The following is a 26,190-nucleotide window of genomic DNA, read 5'->3' as shown; positions in this document are numbered from 1 at the left end:
ACCTCTCTATGCGAAAAAAGCATGAAACCGTTCGAACAGTGTCGAACCGTACAGTTCTTAGAACTATGACCAGTTTTTGCAGTTCGGACGGTTTCTTTTTGTTTCAGCTTTTCCAGTTATTTTGGCCAATACACCGGTATGAAATTATGAACAGATCTAGAAGAAGTGAAAAATAAATGAAAGAACATGAAGAAGAATAAAGATCGGATGGAGATCTGATAATTTTTGAAGGTGCTTAAGTTTCGTTGATTCACAATCTTCAAATTTGCTGCAGAGAGAGACAGAGAACTCAAGACAGAAGAACAAAAAGGAGAATGATTGAATAATGAAATATGGCTTCAGCAACCAAAAGTAAAGAAAGAGAAGTGGTCAAGTGGGGTAGTAGGTGGGGTAAGCGGGAGAATTTATTGGAGTTGCCGCATTTTGATTTGCTAGTGCTTGAAGTTTTTAACTTTTTATGTTTTGCTTTTTATTTTAAAGAAAATAATTAATTCTTATATTCCTAGAGTGCCACGTTGTAGACATGCAATACAAATATCATCTGTTCATCACTTAAAAAAAAAAAAAAATTAACGCATTCGTAATTTCATAAGTGCCACGTTGCGGACATGCAACACAATTACACAAATACCATTTTATATATATATATATATATATATTATTCTAATTGTTATATTATTAGATATTATCACAAGTTTAACTAATCAACATAAAAAAAAATACTAGGATTTAATATTTCTTAAAGTAATGATATAGAAAATACATTTGAAAGATAGATCTCTTTGTTTCTATAAAGGAATAATAGATCTCTATATTTAATTGCACTATTTTAGTTAATTTTTTAAATATTTGTACTAATTTAATATATTTATTTATATTTTAAATAATTATTAAATTAATTATGATGTCATTATGGTTCAACCTCGGTCCGATCTCAAAAATCTTGAACCTCTTCCTTTTACGGTTCATTAAACATTCTGGGTCTAAAAACCATGCCATGGGTTGGTTTGGTTTCATTGTCTAAAGTTCAATTCTCAATATTTAAGCAAAAAAGTTCAACTCTCTAGGTCTACCGCCCTAGGTTGGTTTGGTTTCATTGTCTCAAGTTCAACTCTGAACATTTCAGCAAAAAAAAAGTTCAACTCTCTCTAGGTCTACCGCCCTAGGTTGGTTTGGTTTTAGGGTCCGTTTGGATGAAGGAGTGGAAAATTGGGAGGATGGAAAATTAGTGGGAGAATGGAAAAGTGAGAGGATAGAAAATATTTAGTTTTCTCTCGTGGGTGTTTGGTTGGAGGGAATGGAAAAGTGAGAGGATGGAAAACTCTTTTGTTTGGTTGAAAAGAAAAGTGAGAGGATAGAAATGTAGTTTATATAAATTGACTATTATACCCTTGTTACATAATAGGTAAGAAATAGATTTATTTGTACTCATTAAATAATATTGTGAAAATATTGTGGTAACATTTCTCAAAATTTTTTATTCTTTATATCATTTGTCCTTTCTCAGCCTTCTTCCCATCCATACGTTTTTCTTCTCTTTTTTTTTTCTTTTTTTTTTTTCTTGTTTTTCTCCTCCACATGTTGTCCTTATATCTCTATCCCCCTTCTTTTATTTGCTTTGTCTTCCTCATTCAGGAACGTTCTAGGCTTCCAGCTAGTGCAGGTGCAACTCTCATTCTCCACCGCTCTCTCTCTGTTTCTTTTTTCTTTTTCTTTTTTTTTTAACTTGATTCCAGAGGGCATTTGTGTAAAAATGTCATAAGTCCACTTTTCTGAGTTTTCTCCCCACAATTTTCCTCCCGATTTGGGAGGATGAGATTTGTGGGCGCGAGAGAGAAAATTTTCTCCCAGGTTTTCCATCCTCAGTGTTTTCCATCTTTTGCCAAACAATAGAAAATACTGTTTTCTTCCCTATGTTTTCCATCCTCCCTAAAATCATCCCAACCAAACAGTGTTATTGTCTCAAGTTCAACTCTGAACATTTCAGCAAAAAAAAAAGTTCAACTCTCTAGGTCTACGCCTTGGGTTGGTCTGGTTTCATTGTCTAAAGTTCAGCTCTCAATATTTCAGCAAAAAAGTTCAACTCTCAATATTAATTCTTTCATATTCTATTCCCTAAGTGTCGGTCATTGTCTCAAGTTCAACTCTAATATTGATTAATATTTAAATTTTTATTTTTTGGTAAACATGAATTGCATTCAAATTAAATTAAAGAGTTGAGGCGTGTTAGCAGTTTTGGAGTTGGCGTGTTGGTTTGAATGTGTGTTATAAAAAAAAAAAAAAAAGAGTTGAGGCGTAGCCTTCATGGTACATTCCAATAGAATCATAATACAACAACAAAATAAGCTCCATAGGGTGACGAGGATCATCGAATCTTCTGAAGTCTTGCTTATAGTTTGCTTCTTCTTTTTTGCCAACTTGTCTGCACACTGGCTTGCTTACCAAACCAGTGGCTGATTTTGACCCTTGTGATCTGTCTCGAAGCCCACAATTCTGCATCTACGCTTGTTGCTATACCCAGAGATCTCGAGAACCCAATATCCCAGATCAATATTTAATTCTATCATATTCTATTTCTTCCTCCAGTAAGTAAGGCCATAAGTTTTCCCAAGTCCAACAGGCATTAGTAACATGCTCGTGGTACCTGTGGAATCAACAGTATTCGTTTGGGCGAAGTAGCCTCAGTTTCTGAGCAGGGCAAGCATACCTAGGAAATCAAGATTGGGACAATATGGCCGAAATCTTTTGGTCTGCCATTGTACGTCTCCTCGTAGCTCCTTCCTCTCTCTCATATTTTGATCTCTATTCCAACTAAGTGATTGCTTGTTTTAATTTCTATTTTTTTTAGAGATATTTTTCAACGAGTCTCCTTGGTATCTTATGAGAAATGAAATTAAATCTTTTTCTTTTGGCTTGTAATGGGAGACTTTTTTTCTTTCTTTCTTTTAATCTAATGTTTTTGTTGAGGATGATACTTTTACGTTGTAAAGATTTTTATTTTTTTATTTTTTTATTTTTTTTATTTAATATAGAAACAATAATTTGGTATGGTTAAAATGGAGTGAGAGGAGAAAGGTGACTTGAATGTCTGTTTTGTGTGTTTGTTGTCCTAGAGGACTCAGAGAAGCACGGTTTAGATTGCGCTCATTTTGTAATTGGGTTTTATACTCTTTTTTCTTTTTTCTTTTTTTTTTCTTTTCTTTATACATACAATTTATATTTTGAATCTTCATAGCTGAATTTAGATGTCTATAATGTTTTTTTTTTTTTTTTTTTGGGTTTAGTTAGAGATGCCCTTAAAGCAATTGTTAATAAATAATTTTAGAAAAATTTGACACAACTTTTGTAAATAAAAAAATTGTTAAAACATTTTTTTTTCCTTCTCTCATACAAATTTTCCTAAAATTATTTAGGAACAAATGGGTTTATTAGAGCATTTGTCAACATTTTTTTTTTCTGTTCTTTTTTTGATGAGTTGACTCTTTTGTAATTTGGTTTTGCTTTTTATCTTTTTATTTGTTTTTTGGATCCCCTTTATTGCAGGGCTTCGCATGGGAGAAAATATATGAAGCAATTGTCGACCGGGTAGGATGTCTTTTTTTTTCTCTATTATTCTCAAGAACCTAATTACCACAACTTCCTTTGAAGTGGTGCATGTCTGATTTGACTTGTCTAATATGTCTTGACTCTTGATTCTTTATACTACCTTATGCTTAGTTTTCTTGATTAGATGACAAATCTTTAATCCTTTCTCCATTTCAGGACTTTCCGAACCAAACTAACGTCAATAATATCACTGTTAATAACTATAATGTTGTTGTAATTAATCATCCGTCTCATTCGAAGCCAATTGTGCATACAACAACTGGTGCCGTCCGATCAAAAAATAAAGATAAAACAATCGGTGCCGTCACTTCGTCCCATACTTCATATTCACAACAAACAAGGGGAAAATCTATCATGTCTCTACAAGATGTATCCACCCTCTCAGCTTCACCTCGTTCGATTGCGCATACTACAACTGATACCATAGAGACACTTTCAAATGCAAGGTAAGACAAGGTTTTGTTTTTTTTGTTTTTTGTTTTTTCAGAGATAGTTTTAATCTATTACGTTTGCTACCAATAATTGATAATTTATTCAGCGTCTCAAGGAGTTATTTATCCCCCTCCATCTCCTTTAACTCGCCTCGGGAGAAGGGAGCACCTTCAAAAAAAATCATTGAGGAACTTTCAAATATGGGGTAATACAAATTTTTTCTTTTTTTAGAAATAGTTTTAACTTATTACACCTGCTCTTAATAATTGATAATTTATTCAGTCTCTCAAGGGGTTATTCATCCCCCTCCACCTCCTCTAATTCACCTTGGGAGAAGGGAGCACCTTCAAAAAAAGTCATAGAGGTACTTTCAAATGCAAGGTAAGATAAGTTTTTGTTTTGTTTGGTCTTGTTTTGTTTTTAAGATAGTTTTAATTTATTATGTCTGTTTCTAATGATTGATAATTTAATTAGTGTCTCAAGGGGTTATTCATCCCCCTCCACCTTCTCCAACTCGCCTCGAGAGAAGGGAGTACCTTCAGAAAAAATCGTAAAGAAACCTACAAAATTGGGGTAAGACAAGTTTTTTTTTTTTTAGAGATAATTTAATCTATGGTGTCCACTCTTAATTATTGTTTTTTATCATCAGATCAAGACTCCCTCCACCTCCTCCAACTCGCCTTAGGAGAAGGGAGCATCTTCAGAATGATTACTCTTGATCGTCAAACCAAAACACTCTTTACCTCCTTCAACCCGCGCCTTGGGAGAAGGGAGCACCTTCAAAAACAAAATGTAAGGCAAGTTGATTTTATTTTTTTTTAAGAGAAAGTTCTAACCTATGACAAACTCCTAATGATTGATTTTTATCATCAGACTAAAAATGCTGATTGGTCTTTGGTGTAAGCGAGATCTAACTCCAAATCTATTATTCGACATTCAACAATAAGAGGTTTTATCAGTTGAACTAAATGAAAATAGTGGTGAGTTCAAATAAAAAGTAGTTATCAATTCAACTATTGCAACAACAGTGTTGTAAAAATTGTTGCATTGCTTCTCCCTCCTCACGATTGATCTGTTGTTCATAAGTTAATCTTTTTATCCTCCAGTATTTTCAGCATGTAATTAATTAATGAATAAAATGGTTTTTTTTTTTTTTTTTTGGTATGGAATATTGAAATTTTTCCAATAAATTTTGGTTGAGCAGCTACTTTGTAGAAGCACTAGTTAATGTTGCGCTTTTAACTTAATTCTTTCACTATAAAATCATTGTAGGTAAAATGTTCAGTGTAAAAGACATTTTCTGGGTGGGTACTGGGCAGCATGTGTAAAAAAGGGAGAAAATAACCGGTATTTGCTTTTTGGTGTTTTAAGATGATGAATTGGCAACACACAATTAAAATTGCTTACTTAATTTGTATGCACCATGGAGGAATCTCCTTCCTCCACCACTGCTGACAATGATGTAGAAGATAAAGCACAGGCTTTCACCGATAAGACCCCCTACCTTGCAAGCTTACCGGCTACCGGATTGGCAACTGGCAAGTTGGGGATTCCGATTTTCTAGAGTGGAAGATAAGGAAAGAGAGTACAAATTAAAATTTGTATTTTATAATTTAGGGCTAAATTACTATTGGTCTCTCTCTCATCTATATCTATATTTATATAATACTAAAAACTGAAACGTAGCATTTATTGTTGTTATGCTCACGTTGAGCCACATCAGCGGCCATGTTATTACTTTCTTTTTAGTAATAAACTAAATTATTTTATTTCCCTTCTTTTTCTATTAGTCTTTTAACGATTCCACAATTTTCACTTCAGTTTCCATAACACCCCTAACTCCCCCTCTTTTCATTCCTTTCAACTTCCCAAGCTCTTTAATGCCTTAGACTCTTCCTCTCCTCCTATCTTGGCTCTTCATCTTCTCATTGTATCCAACCAGTTCATACCTGTTCAGTTGCCACCACCATCCCTATAAAATCAATGAGATAAAATCAAGGAGATGATATATAAATTGTTAGACGCCCTCTATCTCTCTTTACCGGGAGATGAATGGTTTTAAATTTAGCTCCTGCCAAAAAAGAGCTCATTTCAAAGCAGTAATCCTATATTCTTGAATGGGTATATCGCTTTGTTCCTTAAAATCATATGGTATGTCAAGTTTGATTTATATTTTAGAGTATTATGTGTTTTTATTTTTTATTTTTATGTCTCTTTTACTATGATTTGCTATCAAGCAAAATGGTTTGCTCTCTATTTCAATGCTAAATGTAATCCCAAAATTTGCAATTCTATGTTTCCACGTGTTTGATAAAATGACTATGAAAAGGATTTTTTTTTTTTTTTTTTTTTTAAAAAAACAAAGATTGTCATGTAGAAGAACAAATAGGAAGAACAAATGTTGAAGAATACTATTATGTAAGTAAACTTCATTCATAAATGGGTTTTCAACACTATGAAAAATTCCTAAGGTGTGTATCATTGGATTTATTGTACTGATGAATATAGTAAAAAGAATATTAGGCAACAATAATTTTGATTCACTATCCTCTTCTCCATTAACATGTTCTAGCAATTGTTGGTTTTTTTCCCCCTTTTACCAACTGGATTTTAGAATTTGAAATAAAGAATAAAGATTTGCATAACGCATACTTTATATTGGGGTGCATCACACCAAAAGAATAACAAGGCATATAATATACTTATATTAAAAATATTTTTATTTTCATTATACATGTCATCTTTGTCAAAACAGGATAAACTATCTAAAAATTTTGTGACTCTAATAATAATAATAATAATAGAAGTCGCCGAATATAGAAGTCATCAAACACGATAAGAATGACTCTTTGTTTGCCTAGGTAATACAAACGTATGAATATATGAGTATGTTCTCTATTTTTTTTAATTACTTTAAATTACAATCAATTGTCTCCTCCTCCATTATATTAGAAAAAAGAATTTAGATTTTAATTATTTTTTTATTACTTAGTATCAATAAATCACAATAATCATTCAAATAATAGTTACATTATTTCTCATCTAGATATATATGAACAAATCAACATACTATAACATGAGTCCACAAGTATAAGAGTAACATTCAAGTCTAATTTATATGTTACAGTATTACGTGTTTTTATTTTTTTATTTTTATGTATCTTTTACTATGATTTGCTGTCAAGCAAATTGGTTTGCTCTCTATTTCAATGCTAAATGAAATGTCAGATTTACAATTCTATGTTTCCACGTGTTTGATAAAATGACTATAAAAATTATTCCAAAAAAAAAAAAAAAAAACAAAGATGGTCATGTAGAAGAACAAATAGGAAGAACAAATGTTGAAGATTACTATTATGTTAGTAAACTTCATTTATAAATGGGTTTTCAACGCTATGAAAAATTCCTAAGGTGTGTTTTATTGGATTTATTGTAGCAATGAATATAGTAAAAAGAATATTAGGCAACAATAATTTTAATTCTAATTTTGATTCAATCTCCTCTTCTTCATTAATATATTCTAGTAGTTGTTAGTGTTTTTTCCCCCTTTACCACTTGGATTTCAGAATTTGAAATAAATAATAAAGATTTGCATAACATATACTTCACATTGGGGTACGTCACACCAAAAAAATGACAAGGAAAATAGTATACTTATATTACAAATAATCTTTTATTTTCATTATCCACATCATCTTTGTCTAAACAGAATAAACTATCTAAAAATTTTGTGACTCTAATAATAATAGAATTCCTATCTAAAACGGTTCACCGAATATAGAAGTCATTAAACACTATAAGAATGACTCTTTGTTTGCCTAGGTAATACAAACATATGAATATATGAGTATGTTCTCTATTTTTTTAATTACTTTAAATTACAATCAATTGTCTTCTACTCCGTTATATTAGGGAAAAAAATTTAGGTTTTAATTATTTTTTTATTACTTAGTATCAATAAATCACAATAATCATTCAAATAACAGTTACATTCTTACTCATCTAGATATATATGAACAAATCAACATACCATAACATGGAGTCCACAAGTATAGGAGTAATATTCAACTGCACAAAAAATTACATTAAGAGTTGTCTTCTTTTCATTTTCTACATTTTTTTTTATGTCAATTTAAATTCATTGTTTTTGTAAAACCATGTTTTCTCTACACTATTTAATTATGAAGTTTCTCTTTCTCAAAAAAATAATAATAATTATGAAGTTTCTAGGGCATGTCATATATATGATGGCTGATTTAAATGATTTCTTGACAAATCTTTTTTGAATAATTTAATAAGTTAACGTTATATATCTTCGGTTATTTTTTTTTTGGTAATGGTAGTTTATTAACTTATTTGGTAATAATTTTCTTTTGGTGATTCACAAAATGATCCTTAACTAATTATTATTATTATATATTTTTTACTTTAAAATAACTTTAACCATAAAATGATCTTTAAAAATATTCCCATGCATCGCGTGGGTTTGTGACTAGTAATTATTTAAGAAGTGAAGAAATTCTTAATGACAAGAATGTTTTAATGAAGCAAGAAAGAGATATGAATATCACCAGCAATAGAAAAAAGATTGCAACAATGTATATTGAAAAGAGAAAGTCCAAGAAAGTGAGAGAAAGATTGAGAGAATAAAACTTGTATTGATCAACTAAAATTTCCTGCACAATTACAACTAAGCTTAATGCTCTATTTTTATAGCACAAGATAATCCTAACTACTTAATTAACCTTCCACCTTATGCGGATCTAAACCTAGAAATTCAAAGATTACAGTTCAGCTCCTCTAACAGAAATTCGCACCAAGCCAACTGCTCTTTGAACTGAGCCATACGATATCGTTTCACTAACACGTCTCTAAGTTCAATCGTTTAACAAAACGATGTGTTTTGTCACAAACGCTCCTTTTAAATGAAATGATGAGTTTAATGCAATGTTAAACCACTGTCGTTTTGACCATTTGTTATCTTCAACCTTTGCCTCTTTTCTTTACAAGTCTGATACTATCATCTTCAACATCCTCCCTCAAACTAATGGGGGAGGAATCTACCAAAAGTTTGGCACAATGAAATTGAAAAAGAGGAGTAGGGATTGATTTGGTGAAAACATCAGCAAAATTGTCCTTGCCAGAAACAAACCCAATTTGCAATTGCTTGCGAAGAACCTTCTCACGAGTAAAATGGTTATCCACCTAAAGATGTTTTGTACGAGAGTGAAAAACAAGATTAGCCAATAAAGCAATTGCAAAAACATTGTTGCACCAAATCATAGGTACATGATGAAGAAAGATATGAAGCTCTTTGAACAAAATACAAAGCCAAGACAATTCCATCGTAGTTGTGGCTAAAGCACAATATTCAGCCTCCATAGAAGAACAAGACAATGTACTTTGTTTCTTAGCAGACTAGAAAATAGGATTGGGCCTAAGGAAAACAAGCAAACCTGTTGTAGAGCGAAGGTCAGCGAGATCCCCAGCCCAATCTGCAAGGCGCCTCTGATATAACGAAGAACATGCTTAGTTGCCTCTAGATGAGTAGTACTAGGATGACTTATGAACTAGCGTAATTGATGAACACTAAATGCAATATCTGGACAAGTGAAAGTCAAGTACTGAAGAGCATCAACCATGCTCCTATACTCAGTAGGGTCTGAAAAAGTAACACCATCATAAGGCACCAATCTTGTGGAAGGACAACAAGGGGTCTTAGTAACTTTGGAGTTCTCCATATGAAACCTGTGAAGCATATCAGAGGCGTATTTGGATTAAGTAAGAGTAAGACCATGAGCAGTTTGAGTAATTTGAATCCCCAAGAAGTAATTAAGAGGGCCTAAGTCCTTAAGCTCAAAAACCTGACCAAGAGCAGCTATAAGATGTGCAACCTAAGCTGAATCATTCCCAGGAACAATGATATCATCAACATACAACAGAAGATATATAATTGTATTGGCTAAGCAAAAAATGAATAAGGAGCTATCTGCCACTGATGCAGTGAAGCCAAGATGAAGTAAGTGAAAGGTAAATCTCTCAAACCAAGCCCTTGGTGCTTGTTTGAGACCATAAAGAAATTTGTGCAACTTACAAACATAATCAAGGTGATTAGGATCCACATAGTCTGGAGGTTATTGCATATATACCTCCTCTTTGAGATAGCCATAGAGGAATGCATTAAATATATCAAGTTTCCTCAACTGCCCCTTGCAACTCACAGCAATAGCTAAAACAAGTCTCACAGTGGCTAGCTCAACCAAAGGACTAAAAGTCTCATGAAAATCTACACCTACTTGCTGATGAAACCCTTTTGCAACCAACTTGGCCTTGTACCTTGATATTGACCATCACTATTCAATTTTAGTTTAAAAACCCATTTGCACCCAACTAAATTCACATGAGGAGGTGCAGGAACAAGGGACCAAGTTTGCTATCTTTGAAGAGCTAGAAACTCAGCATCCATTGCCTCACACCACTTTGGATATTGAGAGGCAATTTTGTAAGAGGGAGGTTCTATGTAGGTATAGTCCATAGTTACCTTGTAACAAAGTTTAGATTTTGGTTTGGTAATCCCACTCTTGGATCTAGTTTGCATAGGATGAGAATTCAATGTATAGTTAAGTTGAAAAATAGAAGATGCTAGTACTGCAGGAGTAGGAAGAGTAGGTAAAGAGTCTGGAAGAGGCTTTGAGGTGGATAGGATTGATGGTTCTGCAGATAAAGACACATCAAATGGAGAGGAAGGTGAAATTGCAGGTGGAGAAGGTACTAATGAGGTAGAGAAGTGTGGAGGTGAAGTATCTGAGGGAAGAGTAACAGATGAAAAGGAATAAGAACAAAGTAAAGAAGGTTGACTAGTGGAATGTAAGTAGAGTTGATTAGAGAACCAAGTAGGAACATAGCATGCACAACCACAAATTTTTAGTTGGGTCAAATCAAGTGTAGTAGAGTACAGTTTAGACCAAGGAGAATTCCAACCAAGAACTGAAGTAGGAAGAAGGTTAATCAAATTAACAGTTGTTTGAGCTACAAATGTCTAGTAAGAATAAGGCATAGAAGCTTGTGACAAAAGAGTAACAATAGTTTCAATTATATGTCTGTGCTTTCTCTTAACAACACCATTTTGCTGAGTTGTATGAGGGCAAGACAAATGATGAGTAATACCATGTTGTGACAAATAGGTTTTGAAGTCATTAGAGGTAAATTCTCCACCTCCATCAGATCTAAATATTTTGATTTTGGAGGAAAACTAATTTTCAATCATAGCATTAAAATGAACAAATTTAGCAAAGGCATTTGATTTGAAGCAGATAAAGCTGGCTAAATCTAGTATAATGATCAACAAACAAGATGTAATATTTGAACCCATTAACAAAATTCATAGGTGCTAGACCCCACAAGTCAGAGTGAACAAGCTTAAAAGGAGAAGAGTCTGTAAATTGAGAATTTGGAAAAGATAAATTATGCATTTTACCAAATAAGCAATGAGTACAAGGCTGATCAACAATATTGTTCTTATTTAATACAAATTTGACATTAGGAAACAAACTATTGAGAGCTTGATCATGAGGATGACCAAGCCTTATATGCTAGAGAGACTTATTGAAAACGGGCAACATAGAAACATTATTGCAAACCTTAGGTGGCAAAGAAAGTTGAGGGTAGATAGGGTAAACACCACCTTCACTCTTGCCCTAGTAGAGAATTTTCCTCGTGGCCAAGGCCTGAATTGAAATAATATTTTCATCAAAATAGCACCAGCAATTATTATCATGACAAAGCTTATGAACAAAAGCAAGATTTGATGTAATTGAAGGGACTCTATGAGCATTGTTAAGTTGAAGATTAGAGATAGATGATGGAATACGGGTTGTACCTATATATGTGTAATGGGTAAATTTTGACCATTTCCAACAGCAAGATGATCTTGAGCAGTGTAAGGCTTTGGGAAACTGAGATGGTTGAGGCTAGTTGTTCCATGATCAATGGTTGCACTGTCAGCAATCCAAGGCTGATCTTGAGCAAGACATGCATTTGATGTTGTGGCCATTGCAGCAAGCTTGGTAGGTGGATGCTTGCCTTGATAAGCATAATCCATCCTATGATAGCAGTCAATAGCCAAATGTCCAAGTTTTCCACAGATTTGGCATGTTGGCCTTTTTAATCTAGCACTACCAAAACCAAATTGATTTTGTTGAAAATGATTGAAAGGATTGAATTGAGAAGGTTGACAATTGGAACCTCTTCTACCCTCTACCTCCTCTATTGTTAAAGTTTCCTTTGTCCCTTCCTCTATTTTAAGACTAATTATAACCACTACCATTAGATTTCTGATTAGTTGTTGCAGTCATGACAAAGATGGTATCTTTGACCTCTATTCCTTTATTAAGCGACTCTTCCTCTGCATTTAGCATAGTTGAGAGCTCATCAAAACTAAGCTGAGAACTCCTAATTTTGATAGCAGGTCTGAATGCGTTGTACTCCTTAGGAAGTCCCTTAATAGCAATATGGAACAATTCTTCATTATCCACAATCACTCCAACTACTAGCAACTTGTCCCTTCCAACTTTGATTTTCTATAGATAGATATCAACAAAATCACTCACTTTCTTGAGATTATGAAGCTCACCTTTAAGATTCATGATGTGAGACCTTAAGATTGAAGAAAACATATTCTCAAGCACCTTCCAAACTTCTATAGAAGTAGCACATCCAACAATAAGTGCTAGAATAGAAGGAGACAAAGTTGAACTTATGAAGGTAAGTAAAGCCTTTTCCTTTGATTTCCAAACTAAGAAATCTGGATTCACAATTGTAATGTATGAACCAGAAAGATCTTTGAGAAATTTCTCAGGAATTAGTTGAGGCTCTTCAAGTAACTCAAATAAGGAATAAGTTTCAAGAACCATGGAGATTTGATGCTTCCACACAATATAGTTAGTATTGTCTAATTTCACAGTCATCATATTCGACATATTAGACAAATTTACCAGATTCACAGCTGAGCTTGAAGACATTGTAGAAGTAGATGAGCATGATGCCATTGTTGCGCTTGAAGCTACCATTGTTGAATTTTGAGTAGCAACAATAGATGGCTTTGATACCATGAAGAAATTCTTAATGACAAGAATGTTTTAATGAAGCAAGAAAGAGATATGAATATCACTAATAGAAACAAGATTGCAACAGTGTATATTGAAAAGAGAAAGTCCAAGAAATTGAGGAAAAGTGAGAGAAAGATTGAGAGAATAAAACTTGTATTGATCAACTGAAATTTCTTGCATAATTACAAATGAACTTAATGCTCTATTTTTATAGCACAAGATAATCCTAACTACTTAATTAACCTTCCACCTTATGCGGATCTAAACTCAGAAATTCAAAGATTACAGTTCAACTCCTCTAACAGAAATTCGCGCCAAGCCAACTGCTCTTTGAACTGAGCCATACGATATCGTTTCACTAACACGTCTCTAAGTTCAATCATTGAACAAAACAATGTGTTTTGTCACAAAAACTCCTTTTAAATGAAACGATGAGTTTAATGCAATGTTAAACCACTGTCGTTTTGACCATCTGTTATCTTCAACCTTTGCTTTGCCTCTTCTTCTACAAGTCTGATACTATCATCTTCAACAAGAAGAAGTATTAGATAGAGAATGTTATAAATAATGTGGAGATTTAAGGATTAATTATAATATAAATTTTAGTTTTAATGTTAACTTTGGTTTATTCAGTAATTTTTTTTTTCAATCTAGTGAAGAATGGTGCTATTGTTACATGTTATTTTCTTTCTTTTCTTTAATTTTCTTGGAAATAAACAAAGACGAAGGATAAATAATTTAGAAACAACCAAATTTGACTTAATTATGCCCTAGACCCCAAGTTTAAATTATGACTTCAACAATTTTAGTCTAATATAACAATTTGGTCCAAATTAAAGTGATCAACTGATTAACATAAGCTTGGGTGATAACATAAACATGAAAAAACATATAAAATAAACAACCCACAAAACACCATAACACGTAGATGTGTTATTGAAGACACAAATATTGAAGCTTCGAGAAAGAGTTACACAAACCAGGCATGAGTCATGTGTCGGACAAAGTAATTAGGCATCTCAACTCCTTGTTTCTTGAGTTTCAAGTCAAATTCATCGATGGTCTTATAGTTCCGGGCCAAATCAGTGATAAATCTGTTGGAGTAGGTTGGTTGATTGCTGTTCTCATAGGTCGTTATGGGTTCTGTGACTTCGTTTTTCGTCCAACTCAACAGCCAAATAGACAAGAGAGGGCAAAGTATAACATAGGGTATAATATGAGAGGGTAGTGTAATTTTCAACCAAAAAAAAAGTACATAAGGCATAATCACGTCAAAGTAGAATGGCTTTTCAATATTAGCATATTTCTTTTAGCAAAAGACCAATATGGAACGCTCTCGCTCTCTCTAGCGTGACGAAGAAAACGAATTGCTCTGAAGTAATAAGAAAGTCACACCATGCAAGTGAAGATGCATGCCCAAACCGAGCTGGGACACTTGCCAACCTCCCTAAACTCTCCTTTCTGGATAAGCTAGTCGGAGAGATCCCAAGAGCTTATTCTCAAGCTTTTGACTTCTCAGATTACATGGATGCGGAGTTGGACTCCAATGAGGAAGTGGAGGAACTTAGCGAAGGTTTTGCGTTAGATAGTCTTTCGAAAGAGACAAAACAGAGCATTAGAGCCCCCTGTTCTAAAGCGCTTATTGTGAAAGTTTTTGGTAGAACAGTAGGATATAAGTTTCTACACTCAAGACTGATGAACCTTTGGAAGCCATCTGGGAGAGTAGATATGGTCGACCTAGGCTGGGATTTTTTCCTGTTGAGGTTCTCAGTTCAGGAAGACTTGGAGTTAGTGCTAAGGAAGGGTCTGTGGTTCGTTGGTGAACATTTCTTGTCAATCCGTAAGTGGGAAGCAAATTTTAAGCCTTTAGAGGCACAAGTCATCTCTGTTGCAATGTGGGTTCGTCTTAATGAGTTACCCATCGAATATTACAACACTATTGTGCTCAAGCAAATTGGTCAAGCGCTTGGTAAAGTATTAAGGATAGACACTCACACGGAAACAGAAGCAAGGGATAGATATGCTAGAATATGTGTTCAGGTGGACATAGCTAAGCATCTCACCACCACAGTGCGTGTCGAACAACGCAATCATTTAGTCTCTTGTGGCCGTCTTGGGCATCGGAAGGAAATATGCCAATACACCGTTAGACCACTATCCTTACTACCTGAAGATTCTTTGGTGCAAAACGACAAGGATAAGTCTGTCCATCAACTACCCTCCTCACCAGCGCAATTCGAGGACCGAGGCAAGGCGGAAATCGAGTCAAATGAGACTTCTTTTGGCCCCTGGATGGTTGTTACACGCAAAAGGAAAGATAGTAGGGAATCCAAGAAAAGTGGTTTCAACCCTTTCTTGGGTTTGAATAAATTTGAATAGCTAAGGCCTTAAGAGCCGTTAGTGCGTGACAAGGATAATAGATCCACTAGTGGGCCGCATGCAATCTCATCTAATTAAGGAAAAAGAAAAGCCCAGTCTGACCTTTTGACAAGCATGACCACCCAACCCACGCATGTGGAAGATAGCCCAAAAGTTTTCACTTACCCGGACCAAAGCTCAAGCCTAGATTCTAACCAAGCCACAAGAAAAGTCCACAAATGCCAAGCTAAGGCAAAACCTTTGGCCAATTCAGTGAAGGATAAATACCAGGACCAAGCTCCACAACTCTTGAGTGGTCATCTAACATCACTAAGTTACATTCAACCCCAAATGGGGAATTTAAATTCAGCAACCCAACACAAAATGAAGTGGGCAATAAATGTCAAGGGTTCAATAGTGGAGATACCAAGAGTGATCATCAAGGAGATAAAAGCTCGACCAACTCACTCCTTGGGTTGGTTCAATTCAAAGCTACGCAAGGCATGGAGATTGGTGTTCCCATTGACTCTAGTGAGTGCAGCACAGGGGTTTCTTCATCTGACAGAGCCAGAATGGGGAATGATGAACAATCCATGGTGGAAGTTTGTGGCACATTGTGTGACGATGATGCCGGGCAGAGGCCAGATGATGGAGTTGGTGAGGAAGACCGGATGGAATCTGATGGAGGAAGCGAAGTACCTCCTTTCCTTTGATGAGTGTCCAACCCCAAATCATTGTCTAGTCATGAATATCATCACTTGGAATTGCAGGGGTGCTTTGAAGCCCTCTTTTCAGAATCATGTGAGGGATTTGGTACATAACCATGATCCAACCATCATGATAATTATGGAATCTCGTATTGGGGGAGACAGAGCCAGAGACATCAATGATTGACTTCCTTTCAATAGTGCAATTCACATAGATACAATTGGATTTACTGGTGGTCTGTGGATTTTATGGAATTCTAATCGAGTGCATATCACTCAGTTGGTCTTGTCGAAGCAGGAAATACACGTTCTGGTGAAGGTAACTTCCTCAAATTTTGAATTTATTTGTACTGGCATTTATGCTAGTCCTAGATTTCATAAACGTTGTATTTTGTGGAATAATTTAAAAAATGTTGCTAACCTTCACAATAAGCCTTGGGCTATTGCCGAAGATTTTAATGAAGTTCTGGTGGAAGAAGATAAGTATAGGGGAAGAATGATTAGCACTAACAGATCCCTCCTATTCAAAGAGTGTCTTGATACGTGCAATATGGTGGATTTAGGTTTTAATGGTCCTAGATTCACTTGGACGAATCGGAGAGATATTTTTGATCTTGTTCAGGAAAGAATTGACAGGTTTTTCGCCAACCCCAGTTGGTGCACCAATTTTCCCAATGCCAAAGTGACTCACCTTACCCACTGTTTATCTGATCACTGCATGGTCCTTTTGGAATCCAATCCTAGCAGTGGGGTTCATCTTCCTAAGCCGTTTATGTTCCATAGCTTCTGGCTGTCAGATTTGTCTTTTCCGTGCATTGTTTCTGAAGCTTGGGGTCAAGCTTTGCCTTTGCAAACAGCCATTGACAGATTTGCTAAGAAAGCCACTGATTGGAATAGGTATCACTTTGGGAATATTTTTGGCAAGAAAAAGAGAATTATGGCTCGTCTCAACGGTATTCAAAAAGCCATGGCTGACTGTCCCTCTCATTCCTTAATGGTTCTTGAGAAGAAGCTTCACAGGGAATTATAGTGCATTTTAAACCAAGAAGAGGAGCTTTGGGTGCAGAAATCCTGAATCACTCGCCTGGTGGAGGGTGACCGAAACCCGGCTTTTCACCACAATTTTGTGTTTCGGGACAGGTCTGCTTAATCAAACATACACCACGACATTGTCTTTAGAGCCTCGGAATTTCAACATTGCATTTGTAATGCCAAGCGTTTGGACAGCAAGACCGTGGTGAGAGTAAGATGGGAGAAACCTCAAGTTGGGTGGGTTCGGCTCAACACTGATGGGTCAGCAATTGGGAATCCAGACAGAGCTGGAGGAGGCAGCATTCTTCAGGATGATTGAGGGCGATGAATAGCAGGTTTTTCCAGGAATATTGGGCTTTCAACCAGCTTTATGGCAGAGTTGTGGTCTCTCTGTGATGGGCTCATTTTTTGCAATAATCTTAATTATAGTGTTGTTGATATTCAAATTCATGCTAAAATTATTGTTGGTCTGCTATCTAATCCCTCTTACTCTAATAGTTTTGCCATGCCAATCATTGATGACTGCAGGCAGTTGATTTCCCGGATTCCCCAAGTCCGGATAGGACACTGCTACTGTTAAGCAAATTCTTGTGCAGATTTCCTTGCCAAGATGGGCTCTGCACAAACTAGGGAGTTTATTTTGTTTAACGATCCGCCTGTGGATCTTGAAGAGCTTATAAACTCGGATGCTGTTGGAATGTACCATAATAGACTGCTCTCTGAGCTCTCCCTTCCCCCTTAGTTCTCTGTTTTAATTAAGTTTCCTTTTCATAAAATAAAAATAAATTAAAAAAAAAAGGCTTTTCAATGGCCAGTTCAGTACATAATGCAACTTGATTGCAAAACAAATCACCAAATAGTTGCCCAATAAGTAGCTACGTACACAAAAGTATATTATAACGGTCTTTCCTATAACCTTTTACACTATTACCATTTTTTGACCGAACATTTACGGAAGATACATTTCTTTGGTATCCTATAAGTGTGGTACTAAAGCTCTCATCTATCTGCAAGAGAAAGCAAAACCACTGTACAACTTCAAAGGTATTCAAATAAAGGTTCTCTACAGGGTTTCCAATTATTTTTAAGTTGCAGAAGCAACGATGAGGTTTGCTTCATGCACAGCATCAGATTCATTATCATCTTCTGCGACCATCCAGTGTAATTTAGGTCCCTGAATCAAATATAAGTACAATAACAAACTCAAAGTCAGCCAATAATGCATTGTAGTATGTTGAGCACACAAGAACTTGAATGTCCCATCTAGTCTAAAGTCTAAACTACCGATGGCAGTGAAATGCTCATACAACTAGCAAATTTCGGTGAAATGGCTAAAGCAGATGCAGGGGCAAAACTGTCAGTGGCCCATAAATTGTAAATGAAAGCATTCATCTCTTATTAAATAGGGAACCATGTTTATAAAATGCAAGCACTATGAAAGTGAACTTGGTATGTGTTATTTCTAGAGAACCCTTGTTTCTTCAGAATATATCACATGTGAGAAATGCTTCACATTAGTGATAAAATCAAGATTTTATTTTTGGAAGGCCAAAGCATGAAGTCATTAACCATAACATTTTCACCCTTCCAAATGAGAAATATACCAAGATTCAATACACACACATGACAATAATTACTTTGTCGTATATTTTAAAACAATCATATATTAAAATGGAACTCAACATTTTATCATCTCATTATTTGTCAAATATTCTTCTAATAAAAAAACCAATTAGTCTTGCCAAAGTTTTTATAAAAAAAAAAAAAAATTAAAAGGGAACACACAGACAAAACAACAAAAACCGATACCGAGACAGTTAGAAGTCCAATAATTGAAAGTTGGAAACTGCTCAAGCTCAGCTTTATGTTCCATAATATGTCCAACATTATTTTAACTAAAAAACCAATTAGTATTGCCAAGTGAAAAAAATACCAAAAAAAAAACCCAAATGACGATTTCTACAGGACCAAAGAAACTTAATTTCGTTAATTTATTCTAAAATCTAAATTATATTAGTACTCAAAGATTGGGTCCCAAACAAAAAAGTCAGAAATAGGAGAGAGAATCCATGGAGGTGAAATGATGGAGCCATGGCCCATGGAGGGAGGAGGTAGGAGGCAAGAGCCAAGAGTCTTTGCAGTAGATTCTCTCCTCGGTTGTGCCACTTGAGGTCAATGGTCCACCGTGGATGAGCTAGCGAGTGGCAATAGGTGGCAGTCATGACACCTCTGGATCACTTAAGGTGTATGTTCTTTTTTGTATCAAGCTTTAGGAATTTTTATTTATTCTGGACAAGCTTTTAGGGATTTGTTAAAGAAAATAGATTTGGCAACAACAGAACTCTTACCCGTTTAATTACAAAAAAGCAATAGAGCCCTAATGTTATACAACAAATGCTATATCATATTATGTAAAATGAAGTAACTAACTCAATACTATAGAGAATATACTTCATCAACATTATGGACTTCATTACCTTTCCCTGCCGTATTATTTTTGGAGGCATCACTGTCATGTCAACTACAGTGGACGGATCTGCCACTCTTACCCCACCATCAACAACAAAGTCAAGACCCTAAAATAGATTAAACTAATTAAGTCAGGTGCTAACTTTTATAATACTAATAATATATATATATATATATATATATATATATATATAATATGTGTATATTAAAAAAAAAGAACCAGCAATTATGCAGAAAGCTGTCATAAATTTATACATTTTCTTTTTTCTTTGCCGCCAATAAATCATACCCAAAAGCGAGGATTATATAAATGGAATGTAATGATATAACTTCCATAATGCATCCACTTTAATTTCTTTTTTCCATTTTGCATAAATATGGGGGCGAAATAATAACCTGCAAAGCAATTTTAACCTTACAATTTAAACTAAAGCACCCACAGACAATAGACTCATACCTCTGGTCCATACATATCAGCTATTACAACCGGATCGATCAGCCACTCATTCTCCTTTGGGCACTTGACACTGGAAAAATGGGACATACATTCAGAAATAACATCATAGAGTATATGTGAAATGCAAACAGTTGGTATAATATTTTTTCCTGCTTAAACATCAATGATTGATTGAAGAAAAAGAGTTTTCTTATCCATTTAGAGTTATCTGTATTAATAAAGAAAACAAAGTTTAAGGCACACATCGCTTCCAACAAATGCTATCCCTTCCATTAAAAGAAATTGAATAGACAAATAAAACCAACCTCGTGGAAATTAAAGGTGCATCTGTCTTATCGAGTATTGCTTGACATATGGCATCATCAGGCATGCGAACACCCACGTTTTTCCTCACTGCATATTTGGCAGCTGCAGTTCTATTCCTTATACACTGCTTAGGTAGTTCTTTACTTGCAGTTAGGATGAAAGTATACTGTTGCATAGAAGATGTGTTAGGGAATAAAATATTCACAAAAGTGAACCTAAATTGTATCCCGTGCATTGTCCTATGACCCCCAAAAAATCTTCAGGCCATATAAATTCATTAATTTGAAGATTTCTTTTTGAAAATTCACCATTCTCTCTCTCTCTGACTCTATTTATCAGGGAAGAGAGAGGGGGAGTGACAGGAGGGACACTGCAAATACTTAAATCTATGTGATCTTTTGTATAGACAATAGACAGCTAGGTATACCGGTGGATGATGGGTCCATCCTTGAGCAATAGCTACAAGGCTACATGTAAGATAAAGATAGTTGAATCAGGACCCAATGGGTACCTCAGGTTTTTCCCAGCAATAATCGTGTGATCCAGAAAACATACTTACAGGCCCAGGTAAGCAATGCTTAACAGCTCGGAATATATTGGCATGCCCTTGGCCATCACCACGAGGAAATCCTGTTGTATATGTATCAATGTCCCGGAAAGAGTGGCATAAGATGCTAAGAGGCTGCACTCATTATATGAAGATAAATAAAAATATGCATACACAAGAAGTTCTCAACAAGCAAAAAAGAATTGTCAAAACACAAGAATACAGATATTTTAATCAATGGCTTCAACATGTTGAGACCATGCACCTTCCAACTAGATTATAATATTCAGTATCAGCATATTTTCTCCAGTGGCTAGTTTTCTCACTTTCTAAAGCGTAATAAAGGAGTGATTTGGGTAAGTATTGTTATATTATAACTTTTTTTAACCTTTTGCTGAAGCATGAAAGTTATTCGAGGAATTGAGGAGAGTGTGAATTTGGCATGGGGAATGCTGAAATCAAGTTGAATTTGACATTCTTAATGCCAAAGTCAACGTGAATTTAGTGTTGAGAGTGTCAAAATTGCTAGCTCCCCCCCCCCCCCCCCCCAACGCACACATACACTCTTCTTTTAATGTGCTGGCTCATTTCATTCTTTTTGAATGCTGAAATCAAACATTTGGACTTTGATGGCACTGAGCTCAGAACATAATGATAATGACAAACGTAGGATCAGAAGACAAGAGCTTGCACTTAGATTAGTCTATTTGACACCCAAAAAAATGGCATTCTGTGTGCTTATTGGGACTAGAAACTGATACTTCCATTGTTGAAAACCCTACCAGAAATCATTTTGTTTTACTGAAATTACTACTTTATGAGAGTTTGGAACTCATTGGTTGCCCAAAAAAAGGGAGAACTTTTTGTGTGCAGAGAAATTTGTATGGGAATAAAGGAATTGAAGTTTTGAGTCTTAATTTTTAACTGTTTTGGACCAGAGTTCTTGTTTCTGTTGCTAAGAAAGTTTATGCTTTCAAATATTATAAAAAATAAAAATAAAATAAAAAAGAGATCTTGATGGTTACACTTTAAATTATTTGGATTCCAAGAAAATAACAAATCGGAATGTTTAATGATAAATCATACCAAATCCAAAAGTTGATTTTGGCATTATCATTGTGTTGGACTTCAGTGCAGTTTTTGGTATGCTTTGTCATTAACATTAAGTTAGGGTCTCAGTGCCAATAAAGTCCAAAAGCTGATTTTAATTCAGCATTGAGAAAAAAAAAAATGATCCAGCGCATTAAAAGACAATAATAGCTAGCAATTTTGGGACTCTTAACATCAAATTCATGTACTTTGGCATCAAGAACATCAAATTCAACCTGAATATGGCACTTCCCATGCCAAATCCACTCTCTCTCCTTGATTCCCCAAACAGCTTCACTCACACTACAGAAAAAAGTTTTAAAAGTTTATAATATAACAATATTTACCCAAATCTCTCCGTTTTCAACAAGAAAAGCAGTGTCATGCCTTTGAAGTTTCTATATTCTTGATCCTGCAATGGAAAAACATATAACACTCTTGTCAACAGGAAGCAAAATATGTAGTATCTAGTGATAAAAATCTTTAAAATTAGCATAGTGTCTACCTCCGAAGACGTTCAATTGCTAATGGGCTTTTCAAATCACAAACTATAGCATACCTATAAACAAAGAAAACTTCTATACTCATCAAATAGGAATGGGAAAAAAGAGAATAATCAAATGTGAGCAAAAAAATGTTTAAAAAGGATAGGAATATCAACATAATTCTTTTCATTGACTTCAATTAATAACTAGTTATAAATAAAAGATAAAAAAGAAAAGGGCACTAAGGAAAGGTCAAAACAAATAATTACAGAAAGGAAATATCCTTCAAAATTAAGTTGACCATATAGCCACAACTAATATTACAGCAATAAGACACATCAGAGGGTCCAGAACAAGCACAACAGCTTAGGTTATTCTAGAAACATAATCATAGCCTACCAATCATAAATATCTGTCAAATATATTAAGCAATGACACTTGATGCAGCCTTGAAATAGCTGAGGCAAAACCGAAGAAGAGAGGGGGTGGTGAGAGGACGAAGTGCAACATACAAAGTGTCTGTCGGAATGACCCCAACAGCTCCCCGTTTCAAAAGATCGACAATTGGCTCCAATTTCCAGCTGTCTGCTCCTGATGAATCGGCTTCAACATAAAGCAAGCCACCCTCCTGAAATTTTCATTCCAACAACAACAACAACAACAACTAAGCCTTACTTTTTTGGGGTCAATTACAGATTCGCAATAGATTAGTTAGGGTCAGTCGCATCACATGTAAGAAAAATAAATATTTCCTTCTGCCTATACATCAACTCAGAGTAACTTCCGAGGGATTTATAGCACAAAATCTTGTAAGTAACGGCCCATCTCGCAGTGCAACAATTAGAAAAACACTTGATTCATTTTGAAAAAAAAAAGGGGGGGGGGGGGGGGGGGGGGTGATGCTTCTTCAGCCCATCAGAACTTAGGGAGCAAAATATACCCCGTGAATTCAGCAGACCACCTTGCAATGCATGATATTTTAACATAAACAATACGAATTGCTACCTACAATCAACATAGCCATCGAAATGGCATACGTATAAGGTCATTTTTTAATTACAATTCTCCAATGCAAGGGTCAATAGAATATATGTCTCCCATTCAATTCCCAATATTAATATATATATATATATATATATATATATAAACTGAAAATCACATAAATCTATTTCTCAATATGCTTTTCATTGAACCCATAGATGTCCAAACTTATGAATTAAGTGATCGTAACGCCTAGTTTTTTAATTGATTGGCAAAAATATGATACACCAGATTCTGTTGAGAGTTATGTCAGTTAAGGCAATGCAAACAAATGGATATTAGAGCAACGGATTCAACTAATTCAGCTATTAGGAACAAAACCATAACAACTGCATAGAACGGAATCGCACCATTTTCTAGGCAACCAAACAAAGTCTTTACAAGGGGGGAGAGAGAGAGAGAGAGAGAGACCTTGGTGAAGCGAGGAGTAGAGTATTTGAGACGCTTAGGGCTGCGCTTAACGGCCATGGCTAAGACTACTAGTCGTTGGGGTTTGGGAAACGCCATTAACGTACGGACACGTGGCGGACGCGGGAAATTTATAGAAAGCGATAACGAATCGTGTCCGTACAGTTTCGCTTGCCAATTAGACATTTTTCGTTTCGATTTTTTGTTGCTTTTAGCTTTGGCTCCACTGCTCTTAAAACTCTCTGAAGCGCTCTCGGATTTGGACACAGACAGAAGAGACAACTTGGAGTTCAGACTGAAGAGGAGAGAAACTTCGAGTCTCATTAAAAGAAACGACGGCGTTTCCATTATCTAATAAACGACATTTGTATGGCAAGTTTTTTTTTTTTTTTTTTTAGAGAAGAAATTTCCATCCTAAATATGAAAGTAAGTAGTAAATGAAAAAAAAAAAAAAAAAAAAAAAGTTAAAATATTGTTTTCGACTCTTCGTCCTTGAAGTTTACACTAAATTTTGAGGAATTCCTTCTTCTTTTTTTCTTAAACTATAATTTTTTTTTAAGGCATGAGCCCGCATACACCAAAAAATAATTAATATATTGACTTGGTGATAAAGAACAATTATTATAAAGTAGACTTTATATATTAAATTCCTATCACATCTGTAAGGACACGATTATTTAACAGCCCAAGAATGGCGTTGGGCTCGTAAGTAAAGGGCCCTAACAATATGATTTATAGAGAGTGAGCTTGAAAGGCAGGACCTTAGTCACAGGTTAGCAGTTTGATCGGGGTTTCTATGGAAGTTTCTCTATGGGTGGACTTGGCTTGACTAGCGAAGCCTTCCATCAGTGCGGGTTGCAGGGTTTTAAGTCCTCAGACTCTGTCCGAGGAGTATTGTGCCCTTCCCTTTTCTCCCCTTTGCAGGATTTCTCCTCCCTCCGTGGGGGATCCTTTTCCCCTTCGCTTTCTTTTCCTTTTATACTAGTGTTCCTTTCCCCCTTTAGGGTCCACGTGTAAATTTTACTTTCTGGGGTGCAAACCTGTCCTATCAACCCATACCTAGAGTGGTTGGGGGTCGTTGGAAAAGTTAAATGGCATGGTTTAGAGTATGGGCTTGTCAGATACAGGGTTCTGTATTATGATTTTGGCAGCTTTCTCTCTTGTCCTGCCCTTATACTGAGTTTGCCCATTTCTTCAAGCATTTTGTGAGGTGATGAGCATGAGGTCGTCATCGGCAATATCCATACGCTCCTTTTGAGATTTCATTATGCCTCCTCGGCAATAGCTCTCCTCGGCTTAGGCCTTGGGCCCTAGTATAGAGTGGGCCTGGGCCATGAATTCTCTGGCCCCACAACATCATATTATATATATATATATATATATATATAATGTTTTAAGGACAACATTTGACTTCAAACATGTTTCAAACTATCTTACTCCAATTTATTATATTACAACTAGAGAAACCATTAATGCATAATTTTAGTTATATAAAATTTTTTTAATGAATTATATGACTTATTTAAATAATACAAAAATAGTTTAAAAAATTTTAATGAGTTGAAAAAATAGCATAACTTTGTCCATACAATATTATCACTTCAATTATACCATACAACATTTATATATATATATATATATATATAATTCAAAATTTACAATAAGAGATGGGGAATTTGAAATTTGGATGTCTTCATTGCAAATACTTTGAAGTGTCAATCGGTTAGGTTATAAGGCTCTTAGCATGACATGCTGACTTTTAATTACATTCTAAAAATAGAAATGACATAAATAAATTATTAATCTAAATCCTAAAATCTCAGCTTGAAGGCTATGTCACAATATTGGAAGTTGTAAGGTATTCATCTAGCCCGACCTTAAAATTGACCTTTTAAGGGTTTATTTGGTTGGAAGTGAAATAGGGAGGATAGAAAAATGGGAGAGAGAAAAGTGGAAAGAAAACTAATTTTATGAGTATTTGGTTGTAGGGAATGAGACTACAATGGTGAAGCCAGATTATTTTCTTAAGGGGGGCCAATGTGTAAAAATATAGATAATTTAAAAAAAAAAAAATTTCAAAGAAATTGCAAGGAGGGGGAAGGATTTATTGAAAATCCAAGGGGGGGGCCATGGCCCCCTTTGCCCC

General features: G+C 35.0%; 3 protein-coding genes across 6 annotated transcripts; 2 read left to right on the top strand and 1 right to left on the bottom strand.

The window, feature by feature from the left end:
* The first annotated feature begins 1,690 nt into the window (after positions 1–1,690).
* On the top strand, positions 1,691–5,812 carry LOC126714615 (uncharacterized). Of its 4 annotated transcripts, none has more exons than XR_007651643.1 (8): positions 1,691–2,758; positions 3,544–3,585; positions 3,763–4,052; positions 4,154–4,243; positions 4,321–4,419; positions 4,513–4,611; positions 4,688–4,830; positions 4,912–5,812. XR_007651643.1 is itself a non-coding variant. In XM_050414836.1 (7 exons), the coding sequence occupies exons 1-7, from the start codon at positions 2,732–2,734 to the stop codon at positions 4,755–4,757; spliced, it is 726 nt and encodes a 241-aa protein (XP_050270793.1). In that variant the 5' UTR covers positions 1,723–2,731; the 3' UTR covers positions 4,758–5,812. The 4 variants fall into 4 exon arrangements, 1 of the variants encoding a protein (XP_050270793.1); XR_007651642.1 differs by having other exon boundaries at positions 1,723–2,758; positions 4,145–4,243; positions 4,688–4,835; XR_007651640.1 differs by having other exon boundaries at positions 1,726–2,758; positions 4,145–4,243.
* A 10,948-nt stretch (positions 5,813–16,760) lies between these two features.
* LOC126702191 (uncharacterized) lies at positions 16,761–17,240 on the top strand. The gene has a single exon (XM_050400851.1). The coding sequence runs from the start codon at positions 16,761–16,763 to the stop codon at positions 17,238–17,240; it is 480 nt and encodes a 159-aa protein (XP_050256808.1).
* Positions 17,241–18,057: 817 nt separating this feature from the next.
* On the bottom strand, positions 18,058–24,341 carry LOC126714614 (uncharacterized). Its single transcript, XM_050414835.1, has 9 exons — positions 24,048–24,341; positions 23,108–23,223; positions 22,616–22,669; positions 22,498–22,522; positions 21,034–21,156; positions 20,474–20,640; positions 20,169–20,238; positions 19,720–19,818; positions 18,058–18,416 (listed from the first exon to the last, which is right to left on the bottom strand). Exons 1-9 carry the CDS (start codon positions 24,228–24,230, stop codon positions 18,327–18,329), a joined length of 927 nt encoding a protein of 308 aa, XP_050270792.1. The 5' UTR covers positions 24,231–24,341; the 3' UTR covers positions 18,058–18,326.
* Positions 24,342–26,190: the final 1,849 nt, after the last annotated feature.

Source organism: Quercus robur, chromosome 2 (assembly GCF_932294415.1).
Source record: "Quercus robur chromosome 2, dhQueRobu3.1, whole genome shotgun sequence".
Lineage (NCBI taxonomy): Eukaryota > Viridiplantae > Streptophyta > Magnoliopsida > Fagales > Fagaceae > Quercus > Quercus robur.
This window is presented reverse-complemented; position numbering and strand designations above follow the sequence as displayed.

Coding starts and splice junctions, on each gene's coding strand:
- LOC126714615 (XM_050414836.1), top strand. CDS start 2,732: ATGGCCGAAATCTTTTGGTCTGCCATT. Junction 3,586..3,762: donor ATGAAGCAATTGTCGACCGG/GTAGGATGTCTT, acceptor TCTCCATTTCAG/GACTTTCCGAACCAAACTAA. Junction 4,244..4,320: donor GAGGAACTTTCAAATATGGG/GTAATACAAATT, acceptor TAATTTATTCAG/TCTCTCAAGGGGTTATTCAT.
- LOC126702191 (XM_050400851.1), top strand. CDS start 16,761: ATGGTGGATTTAGGTTTTAATGGTCCTAGATTCACTTGGACGAATCGG.
- LOC126714614 (XM_050414835.1), bottom strand. CDS start 24,230: ATGTCTAATTGGCAAGCGAAACTGTACGGACACGATTCGTTATCGCTT. Junction 21,157..22,497: donor AGAATATAGAAACTTCAAAG/GCATGACACTGC, acceptor TAATGAGTGCAG/CCTCTTAGCATCTTATGCCA. Junction 20,641..21,033: donor AGCATTGCTTACCTGGGCCT/GTAAGTATGTTT, acceptor TCTATGCAACAG/TATACTTTCATCCTAACTGC.